Source organism: Saccopteryx bilineata, chromosome 3 (genome assembly GCF_036850765.1).
Source record: "Saccopteryx bilineata isolate mSacBil1 chromosome 3, mSacBil1_pri_phased_curated, whole genome shotgun sequence".
NCBI lineage: Eukaryota > Metazoa > Chordata > Mammalia > Chiroptera > Emballonuridae > Saccopteryx > Saccopteryx bilineata.
In genome coordinates this window covers 308,758,165-308,780,667 of record NC_089492.1, presented here as the reverse complement: position 1 = coordinate 308,780,667, position 22,503 = coordinate 308,758,165, and the positions used below count along the sequence as shown (strand labels likewise).

The following is a 22,503-nucleotide window of genomic DNA, read 5'->3' as shown; positions in this document are numbered from 1 at the left end:
TCTCTCTGTCTCTGCCACAAAAAAATTAAATAAATAAATAAATAATAAATAAATGTGTGTTCTTTGCCTTGGAAGAGCAGAGAGGCCAGAAAAATAAGGAGCGGACAGGAGAGATAGGGGAAGAGGGTGTGAGGAAGGGAGAGAGGGCGGCACACAGTAGGCCCTCAACGTGTGTTCGTTCCTTCCCATAGGAGGGGCAGAAAGACAGGAGAGGGAGTGGAGAAGGAAGAAAGGAATATATGCAGGAAAGGTGTAATGAGAGGAGATGGTGTAAACTCCCTGCCCAGGGTAGGCGCTGGGTAAATGCTTATTTCCTTCCTGGGAGAGACCAGGCAGATCGGGCGGAAATGAAGGGCAGCAGGTGGAAGGGACAGGAGTGCACGAGAAAGATGTGGTGCAGAGGCAGTGTGTGGGAATTGCCGGGCAAACACTGGGAAGGTAATAAATGCAACCTTGCCTCAAAGGAAGGGAGCCCACAGCACAGGAAGAACAAGCAGAGGGCACAGGAAGGGACAGGAGAGGCAAGGAGGCAGTTCAGGTGCATACAGCAGGTGCTCCATAGTGCTGGGAGCAGATGGAGACAGGAAGGAAGGCCAGGAGGAGTGGGAGTCGCAGGGTGGAGGCAGGGGTGTGTGTGTCTGCCCCTTCCCCCGGGGCCCAGTCGACCCCCAGCTGCCCTGACTAGAGCCTGGACAAGGGTGTATTGTCCTGGGGCTGGCACAGCCTGGCGGGAGGGAGGGGGATTGCCCAGCCCTTGTCGTGTCTGGGGGCGGGGTTGGGGCACCACCTGGTCTCTGTCTCTCAGTCTCTCAGTCTCTGTCTCTGCATCTTCCCGGCTCAGTCTGTCTCTGTGTCCTGCTGTCTCTCCCATCTCTGAGTCTGTGGCCCCCTGTCTCAGTCTCTGTCTCTGCCCTGTCTCTCCTGTCTCTGGGTCTCCCTCTGCCTCTCTGTCTCTGTTCCTTGGCTCAGTTCTGTCTTTCTGCCTCTGTTTCTTGCTGTCTCTGAGAGGGAGGACCCTGACCTCCAGCCCTGGCCCGGGTTCCTGTCCCCCTTCCCGCACCCGGGATTTGGGCGGGGGCCTGAGCTCAGAGCCAGAGGAGCGAGGAAGGAAGAAGGAGTGAGAGAGGTGAGGACAGAAACAGCTTTATTCAGCAGAAACCGCAGCAGAGGCTGGACAGGGCCTTCATTGGGGAGAGGGAGGGGAGGGGTCTTCAGGGAGAGAGAGAGGCCAGAAGCCAAGGAGAGCCCAAAAGAGACAGAGGGACAGACATACAGAAAGAGAGAGGGAGAGAGAGACTGAGACAGGAAGAGACCAGAGACCAAGAGTAAGTGTGTGTGGGGGGAAACACAGAAGGGAGAAGGGAGAGAGATGGGCTAAGGAAGAGTCGGAGAAGGAGAGAGAAATGGGAGACAGTGTCAGAGACAGAGAGAGAGAGAAAGGGAGAGGGAGAGGTGGAGAGAGACACACAGAAAGAAACAGAGGGGAGAGGGGTGGAGAGAGCCGGGGAAGAGTGAGGGATGATAGGAAGAGACAGAAAGGACAGAGGCAGTGGGGATGCGGGAGAAACGAAGAGCAGGAGGGACAGAGATGGGAAGAGATGGAAAGGCAGGTGGAGAACCAGGAGGGACTGAGATAGCACGGGAGCGCTGTGTGGGCAGGGTGCGGGGAGGTTGAGGAAGGACGTGCCCCTCTCACCTGGCGTCGGCGGCGGTGGGCCCCTGAGCCCAACCGTGCAATTTAAGGGGTGCCCCAGGGGTGGAGCTGCTCCCCCCACTGCCTTATCTGGTCAGCCTCAGGCTCCACAAGCTAAATTAGGCCTCAGCTGTCAGCACCACAGGGCATGGGACAGCTGTCACCCCCCTCCCTGCACCTGCCGTGACACTGCCAGGGCCCCTCCCTCCCACCCCTCCTGCAACGGGAGCAGTTGCTGAGAGGCCCTTGGGGGTCTGCGTGGGGCACCCCTAGTGGGCATCTGGGCACCCCCAGAGCCTCCACCAGATTTGGGACCAGCCTGGCTGGGCACCCTGGGGCAAGGGACAGCCCGAGGCAGGAAGCTGTTGCTCCCCCGTGAAGTGGGGGTCAGCAGGTGGGGGCGGTCTGCGCAGGGTAGGAGCAAAGAGTAATTGCCCAATCGGTGCATCAGTGCGCAGGCCCCGTGCCCAGCAGGGATAGTAAATGAGGGGGGCTGGAGGCCATCTTGACCGTTCCCCTCCCCTCCTGTCCTCTCCCCAAGTCTCCCTCTTTCCTCCTCACTCCTCACTCGGACCATATTAGGCCACAGCTGGGAAGGTACCTGTGGAGGTCACTCAGGGCCCAGAATAGAAACACTTTGGGAGGCTCCGCCAGGCTGTCTGGGACCCAGTGGGACAGGCGACAAGCACAGAGGGAGGAGGGGGCCCCAGAACACCCAGGGAGACAGACAAAGCAAGAGAGGCAGAGAGAGAGAGATAGAGAAAGAGAAATGCTCAGAAAGAGAGATTGAGCGGGCAATAAAGGGGGAGACGAGTTCAAAGACCCAGACTGGGGAGGCAGAGGGAGGGAGGAGGGAGACCCTGGTGGGCAGGGTGGGCTGTGGGGGCTGCCCCGGAGTCGGGGTGTCTGGGACCCCAGCCATTTTCCCCTCGTGTGCTGTTTGACTTCTCACTTTACAAGTTACCCTTTGATCTCTGGAAGTCTTGGGGACTAGAACCCAAGCCTTACCTGCTTTTGGGTGTCAGGGTTTAGCTCCTTGAATGAATTTACTGTTTGGGTGGAGCCCGGCCCAAGGCTAAGTTGGGGAGACACACCCTGAGCCCTGTCTCACCTGCCTCTCCCAGCCCACGACCTCCCTATGCCTCTGGTTCCCCGTTTCTGCCCAATCCTAAAGGGGGACCCCACTTTGCCCAGGCCTTCTCTACCGGCTTCCCTTCCTGGGCTCACATACATTCATGTCTCCCAGAAAAAGCCCTTAGCCCCTGAAGCCATTTCCCTAGTCTCTGGCCCTAGTCCCTTCCCCGAAGTCACCCAGCCTGTCACATCCCTTATAGTCTACTAGGTACGACCTGTCCCCTATCCCACTGCTCTTCCCGCCAGGTGTCAGGGTCGGACCCCTGGGCGCTCTTTTCACTCCCTCTCTCCTTCACCCAGAGCCTGCCAGACCCAGAACTGTCCTGCCACCTCCTCTCTGTCCCCAGGGTCCTGGCTCAGGCCTGTCATCTCCCATCACCCTTAGCCTCCTTCTGGGCCTCCTGACCTTCCATCTGCCCAGCAGCTCCAGAGGGTTTTCTGCACCCAGGATGGACTTACTCCCTGCTCCCTGCTCAGAGCCAACCCCCCCCCCCCGTGCCCCCTCAGTGCCCCCTTGGAGGCCCCGCAGGTTTAGGCCTGGCCAGGACCCACCCCCACCCCTCATCACCTCCTCAGATAACTACAGGGCTAACTGCTTCCCTCAGCGCTCCCTGTCTCAGAGCCGGTTCTAATTCTGGAAAGGCCCCCTCCTCCCCTCCCATGGGCCTTCTGCAGAGGCCCCCTCTGCCTGCTACAGCCGGCCTCCCCCCCCACCCTGGGCCCACATTCCTGTGGCCCTGAAGTGCCCCTTGGGACCCCTGCTAAAGTCCCCCTACACTGGGTCTTTCTGTCCCCTTGCGTTTCCCTCCCCACCTGAGAGCTGGGGTGGGCAAGTGCCCAGACGCACAGGCCAGACCCAGAAAAAGTGGGGCGGGGCTCAGAAGACAATTGAAAGGCAGACAGACCAAGGAGGCTGCAGGAAGGGGCAGCAGGCCCTGAGGGGAAGGACTCAGAGCAGGAGGGGGGCCTGATCTAGTGAGAACTTGAAGAAGTCTCTGAATGGGGGACTCTCCTTGTTCTGTTCAAAATTGCTGCTGCCCTAGGCACCCGTCTTCTTCCTTTGTCACCTCTTCCCCCACCCCTCCTGCCCTGTCTCCCTCCACACCAGGCCAAGGCCTGCCCCAGGCCCTTTGCTCTAGCTATTCTCTCTGCCTGGAATGCTTTTCCTTTAGACCCGCCCATGGCTTCCTCCTTCCCCTTGTTCCAGTCTTTGCTCACTGACCTTTCTGTGAGGCCCACTGCCCTAAATGAATCCTGACAACACTGGCTTAAAGCCACATACATTCTTTTTTTTTTTTTTTTTTTTTTTTGTATTTTTCTGTAGCTGGAAAAGGGGAGAGACAGTCAGACAGACTCCCGCATGCACCCGACCAGGATCCACCCGGCACGCCCACCAGGGGCGAGGCTCTGCCCACCAGGGGGCGATGCTCTGCCCCTCCGGGCTGTCGCTCTGCCTCGACCAGAGCCACTCTAGTGCCTGGGGCAGAGGCCAAGGAGCCATCCCCAGCTCCCGGGCCATCTTTGCTCCAATGGAGCCTTGGCTGCGGGAGGGGAAGAGAGAGACAGAGAGGAAGGAGGAGGGGGGTGGATAAGCAAATGGGCACTTCTCCTGTGTGCCCTGGCCGGGAATAGAACCCGGGTCCCCCGCACGCCAGGCCGACGCTCTACCGCTGAGCCAACCGGCCAGGGCCCACACACGTTCTCTTAACACTTGAGGCAGTCAGAAGTCCGAAATGAGTCTCAATGGGCCTGAGCCGGCCCTGGTCGGTTGGCTCAGTGGTAGAGCGTTGGCCTGGCGTGCGGAAGTCCCGGGTTCGATTCCCGGCCAGGGCACACAGGAGAGGCGCCCATCTGCTTCTCCACTCCTCCCCCTCTCCTTCCTCTCTCTCTTCCCCTCCCACAGCTGAAGCTCCATTGGAGCAAAGTTGACCCAGGCGCTGAGGATGGCTCTATGGCCTCTGCCTCAGGCGCTAGAGTGGCTCTGGTCGCGACAGAGCGATGCCCTGGATGGGCAGAGCATCGCCCCCTGGTGGGCGTGCTGGGTGGATCCTGGTCGGGTGCATGCGGGAGTCTGTCTGACTGCCTCCCTGTTTCCAGCTTCAGAAAAATACAAAAAAAAAAAAAAAAAAAAGGGCCTGAGCCAAGGCATGAGCAGGGCTGGTCCTTCTGGGCGCCCTGGAGGCGAGGCCTGCTTGCCTGTTCTGGCCCTCATTTCCTGGTTCGTGGCCCCTTGTCTTTAAAGCCTCCAAGCTGCCTCTCTCAGACCCTGCTTCCTTTTTCGTGTCTTTTTCTGATTCCTCCTGCCCCCGCCCCACTTTTCAGGACCCTCATGATTCCCCCAAGAGTGCAGGAGCCTCTCCCTGTCTCAAGGTCAGCTCTGAGCGACTTGCATTCCCCTTTGCCTGTTTCTGGGGATTAGGATGGGCCCATGTTTTGGAGCCATGGCTGCAATGGATGGGACAGAACCGGCAGTCAGGACATACACCCTTGCTTTCTCCCTGGTACTCATCCCACCGAATGCTCTAGATCAGGGGTCCCCAAACTACAGCCTGCAGGCCGCATGCGGCCCCCTGAGGACATTTATCCAGCCCCACCGCACTTCCAGAAGGGGCACCTTTCATTGGTGGTCAGTGAGAGGAGCATAGTTCCCATTGAAATACTGCTCAGTTTGTTGATTTAAATTTACTTGTTCTTTATTTTAAATATTGTATTTGTTCCCATTTTGTTTTTTTACTTTAAAATAAGATATATGCAGTGTGCACAGGGATTTGTTCATAGTTTTTTTTATAGTCCAGCCCTCCCAACGGTCTGAGGGACAGTGAACTGGCACCCTGTGTAAAAAATTTGGGGACTCCTGCTCTAGATGTTGGCTTCTGGTCCTCCCCACCCCCCACTGGAATGAGGGCCTCACAGGGCATGGAGAAAATGGAGGCCCAGGGCTGTGTGACCACAGGAGGCCACAAAGCTGGGGGGCAGCAGGGAGACGGCACTTGGGCTGGTGTGGCCCCCCTGGGTGACCAGACGTGCTGATAACGAGAACAACTAACAGAAAACCACCCCACATCCGAAGCCAGCCAGGCCAGGAGCAAATCAGCACATTTATTGAGGCAGCAGTGGCACTGGGAGCAGGGAAGGGGCTAAAGCCCCGCAGAGCCCATGAAGTGAAGTCCGGGTCCTTTCCTGCGCGGGAGATGAACGTGGACAGGCAGGGCCTCGCAGGGCGGGCAGCCGTGGATCCTCCTTGGCCGGGTCAGTCTGTCCGCAGCCAGCAGCCCATGTCCTCCACCTCCTTGGTCACCACCAGCAGCACTTGGCACAGGCCCTGAGCCAGGGAAGCCTCCAGGAAGGCCCTGGGCAGAGAAATGGGGAGACTGAGCCCCAGGGGGCCCGGGCGTTGCCTCTTAGGGTAAAAGGCCTAGTCATCCCCCCCTCACCTGACGCCGTCCTCGTCCCCCAGGGCCTGGGGTGCCCGCAGCTTGGAGTCTAGGTTGTAGTAGACACCATCCACCTGGCGCAGGGCTACCCAGTGCCGCCGGCGCAGCGGCAGGGTCAGCAGCCCCAGTGACACGGGCGAGGGCAGGTTCAGAATCAGCCCCAGCACCTGGGGCAGGGCCAGCTGGGACAGGGGTCTGTGCAGGTGGGGCAGGAACACCATGGTCAGGGCTCAACATTACTGAGTGTGCTGCCCAAGCCACCCGAGGACTCTCCTTGAACAGCCCACCCTTTGTTTCCTTTTCACTCTTTCACCCAGCCACCCAACAGGGACTCATTCTTCCCCCATCGATCCATTACCCACCTACTTACCCATCCACCACCACCCACCCATCAGAACCCCCAGCCACCATGCAGCTGACCATCTACGCTCATCCTACCAACACCCACCCATCCAAGCCCCAAACAATCATCTACCAGACAACTTCTCCACCATCCACCCAACTCTCCATTCGCTCTTCACACATCCACCATTGATCTATTCATTATCCATCCATAATCCACGATCCATCCACCGCCCATCCACAATCCATCCACCGCCCATCCCCGATCCATCCACCGCCCATCCCCGATCCATCCACCGCCCATCCCCGATCCATCCACCGCCCATCCACGATCCATCCACGATCCATCCACCGCCCATCCACCGATCCATCCGCCGCCCATCCACGATCCATCCACCGCCCATCCACGATCCATCCACTGATCCATCCACTGCCCATCCACAATCCACCCACTACCCATTCATACACCCATCCACCACTCATCCACCCAAACACTACCTATCAACTAAACTCACTCACCAATCCATTCATACAGCCCATCACCCAGTCACCATCTACCCAACACATCCAACCACCCATTCGCCAGCCAGTTAGTCACCCAATTATCATGAATTTACCCAGCATCTATCTGTCAATATTTGCTGACTGTCTAGTCACCCACATGTCCTTCTATGACCTCTAACCCATCAGTCTGCCAGCCATTATCCACCATGCAAACCTTCCCCCATCTACCCTTCTCTCCCTCCCTCCTTCTGACCCATGCATTCCCCTCCTCCTCCCTCCATCCCACACTATCACCACACCACACCCACTATGCCATGCCCAGCACACATGATGCAGTGCTTTGGGTCCCACCTCCTTCTGTCCCACCACACAGCGGCCAGGCCCAGCCCCTGCAAGGCGGCCATGATCACGTTGACATCATAGTTGCCAGTGCCCAGGAGGCTGCGATGGGGGTTCAGCCGGGAGTCAGGGGCCAACCTGGTTGGGGGGAGGGTGGTCAGAGCCTGAACTGAAGACCCTAGAAGGGCCTCACCCTCCCCACAAAGTACGAGAGTCAAAGGCCTGGTGAGTCGACCAGCCTTTGAACTCCTCTCTCATCAGTTCCAAGCCCTGTTCCCTCTGTCCTCCGACTCTCTCTTCTGTCTTCCAACCAGAGCTCCCAGCTCAGGCCTTGTCCTCCTCCACCTGGACTCTCAGCCAGCCTTCAGTCTACCCTTCCAGTCCATTTCCCACAGGGCCCAGTGGCTCCTTCCAAGCCTGGCGCTGACCTTGCCCCTCTCGGCTCCCAGCCCTTCCTTGTGCCCGTGATCACAGGATAAAGTCCCAGCCCCTCAGCCTAGCCTTCAAGGTCCCACATAGTCAGCTCTCTGTGGCCTCCTAGCCTCAGTCCCCTCCACCCCTTCCCAGCCACCTGTTCCCCACATCTCTTGTGCTTCTGCCCCAGCCTTTCCTCCAGCTGTCCCCTAGCCAGGAGGGCCACCCAGCCACCATTTGTCTCTCTGGGCCCTGCCACCTCTGAACAAACAGTACCTTTGTTGTCTCTCTGGGCCCTTGGTGGGCAAGGAAGGGGAGGGGAAGGGGAAGGGAAAGTTTATGTATTATTTTTCTGTGTATCTGTTCCTCTGGTCACCCTCATATTGGATATTGGACTCTGGGTTTCCAGCCTAGCCTTGGAATGAAAGAGGTGATCTGTCCCTGTTTGGAATGACAGGGGAGATGAGTCAGTTCTCTAATAATCAGTCTGAGGGTCTGAGACTCAGCCTGAGGTGGCTGGTGGGGGGAGGTGGGGCACAGGAAGGCTGTGAGCAAGAGATCACAGGGTCACCTCTGGGTGTAGGCTCATGTGAGGACCTGACTGGAATGAAGACTGGAGGCTGAGGGGAGGGCCCAGGGGACGATGGGGCCTGAGCTGGGGCCAGGGATGTGTGTGTATGTGTGTGTGTGGGGGGGAGGTAGGCAGAAAGATAATAAAGAAGTGTTTGAAATCTTGGATAGTGAGAAGGAAGTCATGCCAGGCAGAGAGAACAGGCCATGCAAAGGCCCAGAGGCATCACAGTGGGCTCCTTCATCCCTGGAGAGGAATGTGGTTTTGGGGAGTAGTGAGGCATGAAGCTGAGAGGCAGGGGGGGAGCAGAGCATGCAGGGCCTTGGATATCAGCCTGCAGGTCTTGGGACTTCTCCCAGGGGTGCTGGGGAGTTGGGAGGGCTGTGATTGGGGGGTGGGGCAGACCTAGCAGCACTGGGGTGTGTGTAGAATAGATGGGAGATTAAAAACAGGAAGCTGGGAGGCCAGAGGGGAAGTGAGGACCAGGGGCCTAGAGAAGAGAAGGTGAGCTGGGGACGAAGGCCCAGATAAAAGAGGATGAGGCCTGAGTTAGGGTGAGGCCCGGGGACAGCCAGGTGTGCGATGTCCACTTCTGAGTCCCAGGGTCCAGCCCAGGCCGGTGATGGGGCAGCAGCAAGCCCCTGGGTTTGCCTCTGCCTCACAAAGACTCAGATGGGTGGTTCCCCCTCGATGAGCCCTGCTTCTCCAGGGTCCCCAGTAAGTGATGTTCACCTCTTGCAGATCTCATCGGCAGCCTCCTGGCTAAAGAGCTGCTGCTGGAGGACGTTGTTGAGGGCATGGATGGCACACAGCTCCAGGCGCTGCCGCTCGTGGTAAACAGAGGGTGGGCTTGGCTGTGCTCCTGGGCCCTGGGACATGCCGCCCTCTGCTCCTGCTTGGGGTGCACGGGAGAAGATGCTCAGGGAACCAGGATCTGGAGGCCCCAACTGAGAGCAGGCTCTGAGGGTACCACCATTAACACGGGGGTGGGGTTGAGTGCAGCCTAAGGGGACACTGGGCCCCTGACCCTGCTCCCTAGTCACTCTCATCATAGCAACAAGGTACTAACATCCCCACTTCTTAGGAAAAATGCTCCCTTTTCTGCTTACTTAGCAACAGAGGACCACCCCCACTACATCCCTAAGTGAAAGGGTCCTATAGTGGTCACCTAGCTACAGAGCAACGCCTCCTTTCCTGTCTCGTAGGCAACAGGTTCCCTTTCTGGTTACCTAGCAACAGAGACCCCCCCCCCAACCCCACTAGGTAACAAGTCTCTCCTCTGGTTACTTAGCAACAGAGAAATCCTCCTCCTCTGTCTCTAGGTAACAGGGTCTCTTCTGGTCGCCTAGCAACAGACGACTCCCTTCTCCTGTCACTAAAAAACAGGGTTTTCTCGTCCTGTCACCTGGCAACAGGGCCCGCTCTCCAAATAACAGTCATTTCCCCAACCCGTACCCCAACCACGGCGTTTGCCCGTTGCCAGGCAACGCCCCTCACCCCGCCTGCCTCTCTGCTCCCCGGAACCAGGGGCTCCCGCATCCCCCTGGGCGGCGGTTCTGGGATCCGAGTGCGGGGCGGGAAGCACGGCGCTGACTGGGCAGACGGCACAGACTACAGCTCCCGGCGTCCACCGCGTTCCAGACTACGACTCCCGGCGGCCCCCCGCGAGGGCTCTTGCTCCGCCGGAACGTTTGCGCAGCGCGGCCCGGAAATCTGCTATTGGCCCAAGAACGCTGGAGGGCCACTTCCGTCGCTGTTTGCGGTGAATCTCGGCAGTGGGCCCTGCAAAGGCCCTCGCCTTCACTCACTACTTCTCCCGCTTTCTGCTCAGAGGATTCTGGGAAATGTAGTGGATAGGCTCTCGCGATAGCTTCCAAGCATTTTGCTCCCAGGTGTGCCTGCCCCCTGATGCGTAGTGTGCAGGCGCGGGTGACGTCACAGAAAGGTAGCAGGGAAGCAGAGACACCAGGCTGTGCAGTGAGAACCTCCAGTCTTTACTGAGACAGGAGGGAGGTGCGGGGAAACTGAGACCATGGCAGCCGCACGACTGTGGTGGTGGGGAAGTAAATAAGACGAGGATGTCTTTTCGAGGGGGGCGGGGGAAGAGAGGAGGTGACTTCTCAGCAGAGATGGATTCCTGGCCTGGAAGGTAGCTGGCAGCAGCCTGCGGGGGAGATACGGGGGGAATGGAAGGTTGAGACAGAGAAAGGAGAGACAAACACCTGGAGACCAATGTGGGGGCGGAGGAAGACCTCCTAGAGAGAGGCAGAGACCCAGAGAGAGGGACAGAGTCCTGGGGAGTGGAGAGAGAGAGAGATTCAAAGTCATGGCGTAGAAGGTTAAGGCGACTCGGATATAAGATAAATGAACAAAGATAAAATTAGAACTACAGATCTAGAGCCCATGGCTTGGGGACCGGGGCCACTATCACTAAGGAGGGGCCGGGCCTTACCCAGGAGGCTGCGCCAGAAGGCAGTGACAGTGGCAGAGCCGGTGACAGCGCCTGGCTCAGCAGGGTTCTCTCTGTGGGTGTGCACAGCAAAGCTTCGTCCCGTGGGGCCTGGGGGTCCTCTTAGCTCCACATCCACCACATGCATGTCCGTGAGGCTGGGGCAGGCGGTGTCGTCAGTCTGGCAGGCCTGCCCCCAGCCCAACCCCCTGGTCAGCTCAGCTCACCTGAGATCCGCCACAAGCACCCCAATCACGCCGTCGAAGCCCAGGCTGGGGGCTGCCAGGGCAGCAGCTGCCATGGTGTTAGAATTGCGGGGGGCAAAAGGGCAGAGCCCACGGACGGGGCCTTCATAGAGCACAGTGCGAGGCCCAGTGCTGTGTGCTGCAGCCAGGGGTCCCTCGAGCCGGAAGCCATCGGGATGTGTGGCCATAGTGACACGGAGGCTCTGGAAATGAGAGCCAGGGTCAGGCGGACTAGGAGTCTGTGCAGGGCCCCTCCAGTTTCTGGGGACCTCAGCAGGCCCTCACCTGGAGGCCTCCAGCTGAATCCAATCTGCTGATGTCTTCAGTGCCCCACAGAGCTCCCCGGGCCACAAACACGGCATGGTCCCAGCGCTTTGAGGCCTCCAGAAGCTGCTGCTCTGTGGCCTGGTCAGCCAAGGCTGAGGGGGACCCCACCTGGGGTGGGTGAAAGTAGGAGGGATAGGGGTCAGGGGACCATCCCTCTTTGGGGTCAGGTGGGGGGCCAAGGAGGAAGAGGCAGGGCTCACCAGGAGGTTAGCATGGCGCAGGATCTGTGCCCCAGATTCGTGGATTATTTTGGGATGGGCCACTTCTACCACAAGGTCAGGGTGCCTGGCAGAGGGGAGAGATGGGGAGAGCCTTGGAGAGGCATTAGACCTCCTCTGTCCAGATTTCCTCAATCTATAGAGGCCTGTCACTCTTCACCCTGGCCCAGGAGGGGAAACGGAATGGGTGGGCTTGTCCTATTTCAAATTTAGGTAAACCAAGGCCCAGAGAGGGTAAGTAAGGGGATTGTCTGAGGTCACAGCAGCTAAAGGAGACCAGAACAGGAGCTTCTCTCTGGGGGACCCACTCTCTCATGGCGAGGTTACTGACCTCTCCCCAAGGGCAGCGAGGTCCTGGAGCTGCAGGGAGTAGGGCACAGTCCCTGCCATTCGTCTTAGGTCACGATTCCAGACAAAAACAAGTTGTAGGCCCAGTTCTGGCCCCTGAGTCAGCAGGTGGGAGACCAGAGACTGTCCTGGAAAGAGGGAAGGAGACTCAGAGAGTAGGGGACAGAGACTCAGAGGAGACAACAGACTCAGAGAGGAGGCAAGGGGGACGGAGCTCCGCGGTGGGGAGGGGAAGCTGTCCAGGCTGACACACAGCCAGGACACAGGTAAAAACATATGAAAGCTGTTTGTGGCAGACACAGGGGCTTCTGGGGCTTCAGGAAGGGGCCTTAGGAAGAGGCTCCAAATAGTCAAGGACTCACCAAGACGGCCGTAGCCCACCACCCCCACCCTCCGTGGGACCCTGTCAAGGGCCATGTTCTTGAATCTGGTGGTCTGCAGTCCAAGCTCTGTCAGCTTCTGCCAGCCTGCCCCCCACACAGAAGGCCTGGGCAGCTGCTGATCTTTGGACATTTGACCCTTGAGCCTCTCCCGGAGCGTTCTCCCTTCCCCCACAGCGGTCCAGGGATGAGGAGGTGAGGGTGCCAATTTGCTGGGTGGGGGTGGGGTGAGAATCCTGGGGGCAGTGGGCGTGATGATTTTGGGCTCCTGGGTCCCTGTGTGGCCTCCATTGTACGGGCCAGCTCTTTCCCTCCATCACACCCTCCTCCCTTCCTGCTGATGTGGAAAATTTCCTCTGCAGTCCCCTGCCCCCTTTCTGGCTGGCCCGGTTGTCATGGAAACTGCATCCTGCTTGGGGTGGGGGTTGAGGGTTGGGAGCAGGGAAGAGCGATGGTGACAGGGACTCTGGGCTCTCAGTCTGCCCCCTTGCTCCTGCATTTCCGACCCCCACCCTGGTGGCCACTCCCCCAGCCTGGGCACTGTGTTTCTTGTCTGCATCCTCCCTTTTAGTCTATGCATCTGTCTCTGGTCCCTGTCCTGCTCTGCCTCTGTCTCTCAGCCTCCCTGGACCACCATCCTTCCAGCCCTGCCCCCACCTCATCAGGGCTGGCTGCTGTTCTATCCCCAGCCAGGCCAGGCTGTCTCCCCACCCACCACAAGATCCCAAGGAGGCCTGGCCTGGTCATTCCTCATCTCCCCACAAAACAGCAGGAGTTGGAGTTCGGCCGTCCCCCAGCCCCTGTCCGGAACCTCCCTCAGTCCACCTTGACTTCTCCCCTTTCATCCTCTCCTTCCCCTACCGCCATGCCGCCGGCACCCCTACCCATGTTGTATTCTCACCCTCACACTGTCCCTCTCCTCTCTTCCCCACCTCCTCTTGGTCAAGGAGAAACCTGTGAGGCCTGGGGAGGTCAAGTGCCCCCCAAAATGAACCCCGGCCATTGTGCCTCGTGGGTGCCTGGCATCGGAAATGGTGGAGGCTGCGGCAGTGCTGGCTCCCTGCCCCCAGCCGCCACCTGGTACTCGCTGCAGTGTTGCCATGGCAACCAGGATGGCTCTGAAAGAGGACGAGGGAGAAAGAGCTTGAAAGAGGGAGCGAGGGGGAGTCCCAAGTCCACAGGCGGTAGAGCAGACAGGCGCAGACAGATAGGGCCCCAAGACTCCAGCCCTGGCAGCTGCTGTCTCTGCAGATAAGAGTTTGCTGTAAGAGCTGCAGGGGCGGGAGAGATAAGAAGCTGTGGGGCAGAAACAGGGCCCTGGGTAGGGTTGTGGGTCTTCCCGTGGACCTCCATCTCTGTCCTCAAATCCATGGGGCCTGGGTGTCCCTCGCAGCACCCCGACCCGCTATGTATGGAACTAGGCTGGGCTGAGGTGACAGGAGAAAGGGGGCTGAGAGCCTGGCCTGGCTCTGCATGGCTATGGCTGGGCCTCATCCTGAGTGCACCTGCTTCCTCATTGGCCTCTGCTGTCTCAACAGCACAGACGGCAGCCCAGCTACCTAGAGGCTGAAACAACAACAGGACCTTGCCCCCCCATCCCGCTGCCCACTGACCCCAGCAGACCCCTGGGTTTGCTCCCACTCACTGGCTCCTGTCCCTCTGGGGCTTCTATAAGCAGCCCCTGCCCTGAGCATAGCCCCTCCCTCTCCCCAGGCCGGGACCCCAGCCCTCCTGTCTCTGCCTTTACATGACAGTGCAGCTCCCTCCTGTCTGCAGGACTTGGCTGCTGCTGGAGCACCTCTTGTCCCGTTTCCTGCACCCTGTTTTCTTCACCATGATCCACTTTCCCTGGGCAGTGCATTGAATAGGTTTGCAGTGGAGGCAGACACTCTGGTTTGGCTCTGTAATGGGTTGAATTGTTTCCCCCTATAAGACATGTTGAAGTTCTGACCGGGACCAGCGAGGGTGACCTTATCTGGACACAGCCTTCTTTGCAGAGATGATCAAGTGAAGTGACACTCGAGTAGGAAGGGCCCTCACCCAGGATGACCCGGGTCCTTACAGAAAGGGGGACTTGGGACAGAGATGGACGGCCCAGAGGGAAGATGATGTGGAGATGCAGGGCAGATGCCAGGTGGAGATTGGGTGAAGCTGCCGCCAGCCAAGGCACGTCTGGGGTGACCAGAGGGCGTTGGCCACCCTGATATCGGACTTCTGCATCCTGACCCAATGAGATGCTACATTCATGCTGCTCTGGGCCACTCAGTTTTTGTGACTTGGCTATGGCAACCTCATAAAACTAATATGAGCCCCTCCATTTCTGCAGAAATGGTGGCAGGGAGACCATAGGACCTGCCTCAAATGGACTTCAGGGAGATTAAATACTAATGTGCCAGGTGACCGAGCCCCTCCTGGGGCCTCCAAGGCAAAGAGTGAGGGGTCTCAACACCCAGAGGGCCAGTCCCCACATCCTCTCATTTTACTCCCATCCACATTCACTTTGTTTTCTCTCTTCCATGCTTTCATGACCAAAAAAAAATATTTTTTTTTACTTTTTCCGTGTTTTTTTTTTAAAGTAATTACAGAGCAGGTAGTCGTTGACGCAAACCTCCCTTCAGTATCAAAAGAGTCTGTGGGGCGGGTGAGGGCTGGGGTGGGGTGGGGGGCCAGCTGAGGCTGCCCACCCCCAGGCAACGGGTCTAGGGGTGGGAGTGGGCTCAGGAGTGGGGCAGGGCCAGGGTGTCTGGAGGTGCTGACGACCACGTGTCTGTCTCTTCAGTTTCGAGGTTGGATGGGTGGGGTGGGGGGACAGGCGTCAAACTGCAAAAAATGAACCATAAAAGGAGGGTTGTTGTGGGTGAGGGCAAAGGACACCCCTCAAAAAAGCTTTTCTCTCCCCTGGAAGGTGGAGGGCTGGGACGGTTGGCAGGAGAGCCAAAAGGAAAAGCCTGGGGTGGGGGTGGGGGGATTCTGGCCAGTTCTGAATCCTGCATCCCCTCTGGTCACTGGGGATGGGGGCGAGGTGGGAAACATGGGGCTCCACACTGGGGGGCCCCACCCTGTCCTCGCAGGGCCAGCTGCCCTGGGGTCCAGACAGACTCTGAGCCCATTTTCCCTGACCTTTCCCAGGCAGTCCCTGGGGCTAGGTCTGTGGGGAGGGTCCCAGTCTGGCCCGAGCCCTGTCCCCCACCCAGCGGTGGCGGCATCAGATCTGCGTCTCTTGCACGTTCTCCTTGGAGCCGCTCTTGAAGAGCAGAGGTTCGTGGATGGAGTTGAGGCCCGGCGGGCCCTTGCCCCCGCAACCCCCGCCGCTGGGGTTGCTGCTGTAGTGTGCCTTGAAGGCGGCCGCCACATAGTGGTGGTGGTTGAGGTGGTCGCGCTCCAGGGCGGGCAGGGCCAGGTGGCTGTCCCCGCCGACACCGCCGCCGGCCACGGCTGCTGCAGTAGCGACAGACACAGCCGAGGCGGCGGGCAGCTCGTCTTCCACGTTGATGATCTCCACGGTGCGCGTGGGCCCGTGGTGTTTGTGGAGCTGGTGCTGCTTGCGCAGCTTGTAGAAGGCCACGAGCATCACGGCGGCCATGAACGTGATGGCCACAAAGCAGCCGATGATGATCTTGGTGGTCTTCATGACGTCGTCCAGGTCCTTGAGGGCGTTCTCCGTCACGTCCGTGATGGGCACCGTGAATGCCTTCTCCGTTGGTCGAGAGGAGCGCGGGGCAGGAGCCGTAGTGGATGATGAGGCCGGGCCAGCCGCATCTCCAGGCCGGCCCCCACCCCAGATGCCGTCCGTAGTGGGCCCTGGAGGCTCCTTCTCCGTCCCCCGCGTCTGCAGGGTCTCCTCTCCAGGTTGCGACTCCAGGGTCTCCACGGTCACCGTGGTGAAGTAGGTGTAGCCACCACTGCCGCCGCCGCCCCCGCCGCCCCCAGGGCTGCCCCCGCTGCCAGCAGCACCACCGGCCACCACGGGGTCCACGGCCGAGACGTTGAGCGTGGCTGAGGCGGTGGTGTTGCCCGCCGAGTTCGTCACCATGCACGTATACTGGCCCGTGTCCTGCACGGTGACATTGGTGAAATTGAGCGTGCCGTCGTGCAGGACGGAGATGCGCACGCGGTAGGAGCCATGGGTCATGAGGGTGCCGTTGGGCGTCAACCAGTTGACCGAGGTCATGGAGGTCCCCGTGCGGCACTTGAGCTCAGCGGCCATGCCCTCGGTGACGTTGAGGTCCGTGGGCGGCTCTACGATGACCGGCGCGTAGCAGGTGAAGTGCGACTGGTCCAGCTCGCCGATGTAGCGCCCCTTGAGGCCGGCGGGCGCGTGGCAGCGGGCGCAGCACGTAGTGTTGCTGGGCACCGTCTCCTTGAGCCACCAGCTGAGCCAGAGCACATCACAGTTGCAGTGCCAGGGGTTATGGTTGAGGTGGACGCGCTCGAGGCGGTGCAGGGGCGTGAAGAGGTCGTGGGGCAGCGACATCAGGTTGTTGTGGGACAGGTTGAGCTCCTCCAGCGACTTGAGGTCGTCGAAGGCGTTGCGCTCGATGGTGGCCACCTGGGCGTGCATCAGCCACAGCTTGCGCAGGCTGGTGAGGCCCTGGAAGGAGCCGGGGCGGATCAGGTCCAGCCGGTTGCCCGACAGCTCCAGCTCCTCCAGGCGCACCAGGGCTGTCAAGTTGGGGATGTCCTTGAGGTTGCACATGCCCAGGTTGAGGTAGCGCAGGTTGACCAAGCCCTCGAAGGCCGCCTCCGAGATGTACTCCAGCCGCTTGAGCTCACCCAGGTCGAGGCGCCGCAGCGAGGGCACGCGGTTGAAGGCGTAGGAGGGGATGCTCTCTATGGGGTTGTTGCGCAGCCAGAGCTCCCGCAGCTTGGACAGGTACTCGAAGGCCTGCGTGGGCACCGTCGTCAGCCGGTTGTCGAACAGTTCCAGCGTGTTCAGGCTGGGCAGCCCGTTGAAGGCACCCACCTCGATCTTTCGCACCAGGTTTTTGCTCAGCTGCAGGATCTCCAGATGCCGCAGGTGCTTGAAGGTGTCTGTTCGGATCACCTGGGGCGGAGGAGGGGAGACACCGATCAGTGACACTCATAACAATGATAAGCACCAAGTCGCCAAGTGCTGCTCGGGGTAGAACGGAGTGGCCCCAGCTCTCCATCTCTGCTGGTGGGAGCGTATGACCCTAGACCATTTTGGAAAAATAGTTTGTTTCTTATAAAGTTAAGCATAGAGCTACTGCGTGACCCAGCCTTTCTGCTCCTGAGACTTTTCCCAAGAGAAATGGGAGTAGAGGCCCATCAAACTGCTTGGGGTGGGTGCGGACAGGCTCTGTGTTCATTATAGCCTAAACCGGAAGCTGCCCAGATGTTCCTAAAGGCTAAAGGACAAGCGCTTTGTGTCCATACGGCGGGACAAATCAGCTCAGTTGTGAAAAGAAACGAACTATCAACACACGTGACGTGGCGGATGAATCTCACTGGCATCGGGTTGAGTGCGAGCTGCCAGATGCACATGCGCGTTGGGTGGGATCCCGTTCATTCTGCTCTCTCGACGTGCTAGTCTCTGAGCGTCTGGGGGTGTGGGGCGGAAAGCTGGGAGGAGGACTGAGGGAGCTTCCTGGAGTGATAGAAATGTTTGGGGAGGTGGCTCCATGGGTGAATGTAACTCTAAATTTCCCAAGCTGTGCACATAAAACCGGGGGGCATTTCATTGTATTTAAATTAGACCCCCTATAAAAAGGAATCAATCAGCGCTAACATGCGTCGAGCACGTCTTTGGTGTCAGACCCGTTCTAAATGCTTTATTGGCAACAACTGATTTAATCTGCCAAACTGCCCTGTGCAATAAATAGGTCCTTATTGAATGAATACCTACAACTCAAATCCACAAGCTCAGAAAACCAGAATATATTTCATAACTTTGGCAACAAATCCCTTCTGGTGGCAAAACTTGACCAGACTTCACGTAGGCTATTTAAGCCCTTTATTGATCCCACTCATGTGACGAGTCAGACCTTTCACTCTAAAAATATCCCCACATTTGTAAGGGATATAATAAGATCTACTGGGGTGCTACAAAAAGACATATATGCCTGACCAGGCGGTGGTGAGGTGGATAGAGCATCGGACTGGGATGCAGAGAACCCAGGTTCGAAACCCCGAGGTCACCAGCTTGAGCATGGGCTCATCTGGCTTGAACAAAAAGCTCACCAGCTTGGACCCAAGGTAGCTGGCTCGAGCAAGAGGTTACTCGGTCTGCTGAAGGCCCATAGTCAAGGCACATATGAGAACGCAATCAATGAACAACTAATGTGTCGCAATGAAAAACTAATGATTGATGCTTCTCATCTCTCTCTGTTCCTGTCTGTCTGTTCCTATCTATCCCTCTCTCTGACTCTCTCTCTGTCCCTGTAAAAAAGAAACAACAACAAATAAAAAAACAAAACAAAAAGACATATATGACCCCAAGGTTTCACATGAGCCATTATGAATTATCCTCATTTAAGTGGGAGGACACGGAGACCCAGAGAGGGGCAGTGACTTGTGCAGGATCACATGGGAGGGGGTGCCCCATGTGGGATTGGACCAAGGCTGTCTGGCTCCAGAGTCCTGGCTCTCAACCCTTGAACATGGCCGCCACCTCTCAGGGTTGAGGCTGGGGTAGGCCTGGGAGGCAGAGTCCCACTAGATTCTCCTCACTGATTACCATGCTGGGTACACTGAGGCACAGAAGTCCATGCAGCCATTAGATGACATTTCTAAAGCCTAGCCAATGCCACTGTGGACGCTGTCATAATATTAAGGGGAAAGTGGAGAGTTCCCAAGAACATACTGTGTGGTTGCTACTTCGTAAAACCTAAAAAGCGAGGCTGGAGAATTAGGTGTCTGCACATATGCACCAGGAAAAGACCTAAGAAAATTGTATGAGCTCTTCTTAGAGTGAATTCCAGCTGTTAGGGATTATCGGCAACTTCTACTCTATTCTTTTCTGCAATGGACAAAAACCACTTTTATAATAAGTAGGAAAACACTTTTTCAAAAATTTAAAAAACAAGACCCAGTGCAAGGAACGACATAGCATGACACTCATAGAACAGTAACAGCCATTATTCACACCAGGGCGATCCAACAGATATTTCTGGTGTGAACAACTTACTGTATTTTTCACTCTATAGATGCACTTTTCTCCCTCAAAAGTGGAAGGGAAAATAAATGCCCATGCATCTTATGGAGTGAATGTTCTTTTTTTTTTTTTTTTTCTAGCTGCTGAGGGTTCCTGGACAGCTAGAAGAGTATTTGAACATAAAAGTTTCTTGTCATTTGTTAATAACAGTGCTAATGGTTGTTAATACTGCTATTGAGTTGACATTGTTGAAATATTATTGTGCTTTATTTTATTAAATATTTTAACACACCATTTGGTTCAGAATATTTTTTTCTTATTTATTTTCCTCCTTAAAACCCTAGGTGCATCTTATGGTCAGGTGCGTCTTATGGAGCAAATATATGGTACTTAATTTCCTAAAAGCCGCATGAAAAGAAAACCCAAACAGGTGAAATCTATTTTAATCGTATATTTATTTAGCCCACTAGATCCCAAATATGATGATTTCAACAGGTAATCAAGATGAAAACGGACGAAGGCGATGTTTGACGTTGTTTTCACACTCAGCCTTCCAAATGCTGCATGTGTTTTCCGGTCCCTGTGACCGGCACCGGAGGTGGCGCAGGTTATTATGAGTTGTGTCCTCAGCTCTCCAATGTTTTGGGGGCACAGTGGCATTTTGTCCCCCAATAGCCTGTGAAGGAGGACTTTCAGGGCCCTGTTTTAGGAAGGAGGGACCTGTAGCCCACAGAGGTGGCAACTGTGACCATTTGACAGATGCAGGAGCCAAGGCTGAGGATGTGACCAGGAAGACACAGCTCCAGTCTTATCCCTTATGTCCCTGTCCTGTCTTGTCAGTGGAGCAGTCGGGGCCTCTGGCCCTCAGCTGGCACTTCTGGGGTAGTTGGGAAGATGAAAGAAAGGCACAGTGTTGGCTCCTGCAGGGTGCTCGGGGGGCCTCTGGTCACATTGTTGTTATTATTGTTATTACTGGTGTCACTGGGATGACAGCTCTGAGCCTTCTGCCACCACCTATGAAGAATGGCTCCCAGGGCAGCAAAACCCCAAAATCCGGTAGTCAGTCTGATACTTGCTGTCCCTGAGCCGGCCCTCTGTCCGCTGACTCTCTATTCCATTGCCTCCACTTTAGTCTGTGGCCCCAGCCCCAGGTCAGCCTCCCTTCCCCCACTTTGACACCTGGCCCCAGAAGGTCTGTTCCTACCCACAGCTCCCTGTTCCTCCCGCTCACAGCCCTCCCAGAGCCCCCATCAGTCCCAGAGCCCGAGTCCGCTACTCCACACCCTGCTGCAGACCGAGACAACTGACCCTAATTGTCTATCCCATAATAAGAACTTCTGTCCTCAAAAGCTTATCAGCCTGGTGTGACCTTCTCCCTTCCTTTTCCCCCCTATCTCCCTCCTGTTCAAACAATTCTCTGGAACACAGCAAACTCGCCCCTGCCTCTTGGCCTCTGTTCTTGCTGTTCCCTCTACTGGGAACACCTTTCCTACTTTCTTTTCTGGCTACCTCCCATCTGCCTTCAGCACCCAGCTCGGGGATCACCTGCTCCAGAGGATGTCCTAGCCCCACTGCCCCCTGCTGCCCGTCTGCCTCTGAGTCCCCCAGAGAGAGGTCCCCTGGGAGGCAGGGCACTGGGTCTCAGCTGCGTGCCTCAGGGCAAAGTACTGCACACTCAGGTTTTGGGTTTTGTAAACTAGAAAATTTGTTTTTATATTATTATTATTATTTTATTTTTCCTGAAGTGAGAAGCAGGGAGGCAGAGAGAGACTCCCGCATGTGCCCTACTGGGATCCACCCGGCATGCCCACCAGGGGGCGATGCTCTGCCCATATGGGGCATCAATCCGTTGTGACCGGAGCCATTCTAGCACCTGAGGCAGAGGCCATGGAGCCATCCTCAGCATCCGGGCCAACTTTGCTCCAATGGAGCCTTGGCTGCAGAGGGGAAGAGAGAGACAGAAAGAAAGAAGAGGGGGGAGGGTGGAGAAGCAGATGGGTGCTTCTCCTCTGTGCGCTGGCCAGGAATCGAACCCAGGACTTCCACACACCAAGCTGACACTCTACCACTGAGCCAACCGGCCAGGGCTGTAACCTAGTAAATTTGAAAGTGGCCCCTCTCCGTATCTCCCATCTTGAGGGGTCTTCTTTGACCAGAACTAGGGGAGGAATCAGATTCCTGGGAATTTGGAAAACAACCCGGCACCGTACCTGCGGGAAGGCCCTCGGGGCCACAGTGTAAAAGGACAGATGAAGAGAGATGTTTGGGCTCTTAAGACAGGAGTCTTCAGGTCACTGAAGGGTTCACAGGAAAATGGGTAGAATTGAGGCAACAGAACAGAGTCAAGGTCCAGGAAGGGACTGCCCCCTTCTGTTCCTGTCCTCCCTCCTCCCCTAATAAACAGAAAGTAGATGTCTCCTGGGGTCAGGCCCGCACTGGGTACCAGGTTAGATAGCATAACGAAGAAACTCTCCACATACCTTTCTTTCCCTGCCATAAGAATAATATATACTCATTTTAGGAAAAAGCATAAGAAGAAAAGAAAATCATCCAAAGGGCCTCCACCCAGAATTCACTCCTGTTCACACCATGGTGCACATTCTTCCAATCTTTTTTCTATGTGTACAATGCAGGGGTATCTTTTTTCATCATCTTCTAATTTTTTGCAACATTTTGGTGACATGCAATCTCCTCCTGGGCCCTGCGTGTCCCCGGAGTAGGTTATAGCGTGCACTTTCCCCATATAATAAAAGATGCTTCAAAAACGGTTTCGTGGCTAGCGAGATCTTTCCCAGGCCACACCTGCTCTTGGACATTGAGATGGAGCGAATGAGGTCAGTTCTTTATTTTCCTTAATATGTTTCCGTTTTCTCTAATTTCCTCCAAGGAACATGGCTGACGCTTCGAGCCAGATGAAACCTCAAAACCTCGGCAAATGTTATTTCACACAAAGGAGGGGGTGAGTCCCTTCTAAAGCGAGCTGGAAGGTGA

General features: G+C 56.9%; 3 protein-coding genes across 9 annotated transcripts in view; all 3 read right to left on the bottom strand.

Annotated features, from left to right (window-relative positions):
- Nucleotides 1-5,905: 5,905 nt before the first annotated feature.
- JOSD2 (Josephin domain containing 2) lies at nucleotides 5,906-10,271 on the bottom strand. 6 transcript variants are annotated; one of them, XM_066271447.1, is made up of 5 exons: nucleotides 9,929-10,271; nucleotides 9,164-9,391; nucleotides 7,459-7,584; nucleotides 6,262-6,456; nucleotides 5,906-6,177 (listed from the first exon to the last, which is right to left on the bottom strand). In XM_066271447.1, the coding sequence occupies exons 2-5, from the start codon at nucleotides 9,307-9,309 to the stop codon at nucleotides 6,078-6,080; spliced, it is 567 nt and encodes a 188-aa protein (XP_066127544.1). In that variant the 5' UTR covers nucleotides 9,310-9,391; nucleotides 9,929-10,271; the 3' UTR covers nucleotides 5,906-6,077. The 6 variants fall into 6 exon arrangements, with proteins under 6 accessions (XP_066127544.1, XP_066127540.1, XP_066127539.1 ...); XM_066271443.1 differs by having other exon boundaries at nucleotides 9,164-9,323; nucleotides 9,938-10,069; XM_066271442.1 differs by having other exon boundaries at nucleotides 9,164-9,323; nucleotides 9,929-10,060.
- A 56-nt stretch (nucleotides 10,272-10,327) lies between these two features.
- On the bottom strand, nucleotides 10,328-12,550 carry ASPDH (aspartate dehydrogenase domain containing). The gene is made up of 7 exons (XM_066271423.1): nucleotides 12,381-12,550; nucleotides 12,002-12,146; nucleotides 11,653-11,737; nucleotides 11,411-11,560; nucleotides 11,108-11,328; nucleotides 10,884-11,038; nucleotides 10,328-10,595 (listed from the first exon to the last, which is right to left on the bottom strand). The coding sequence occupies exons 1-7, from the start codon at nucleotides 12,529-12,531 to the stop codon at nucleotides 10,552-10,554; spliced, it is 951 nt and encodes a 316-aa protein (XP_066127520.1). The 5' UTR covers nucleotides 12,532-12,550; the 3' UTR covers nucleotides 10,328-10,551.
- A 2,906-nt stretch (nucleotides 12,551-15,456) lies between these two features.
- Nucleotides 15,457-22,503, bottom strand: part of LRRC4B (leucine rich repeat containing 4B) — a 37,920-nt gene continuing 30,873 nt past the window's right edge. For both annotated transcript variants that reach the window (XM_066271410.1, XM_066271411.1), the window contains exon 3: nucleotides 15,457-17,442. In XM_066271410.1, the coding sequence (XP_066127507.1) occupies nucleotides 15,604-17,442 (1,839 nt within the window). In that variant the 3' untranslated portion in view covers nucleotides 15,457-15,603. The remainder of the gene's footprint in view (nucleotides 17,443-22,503) is intronic.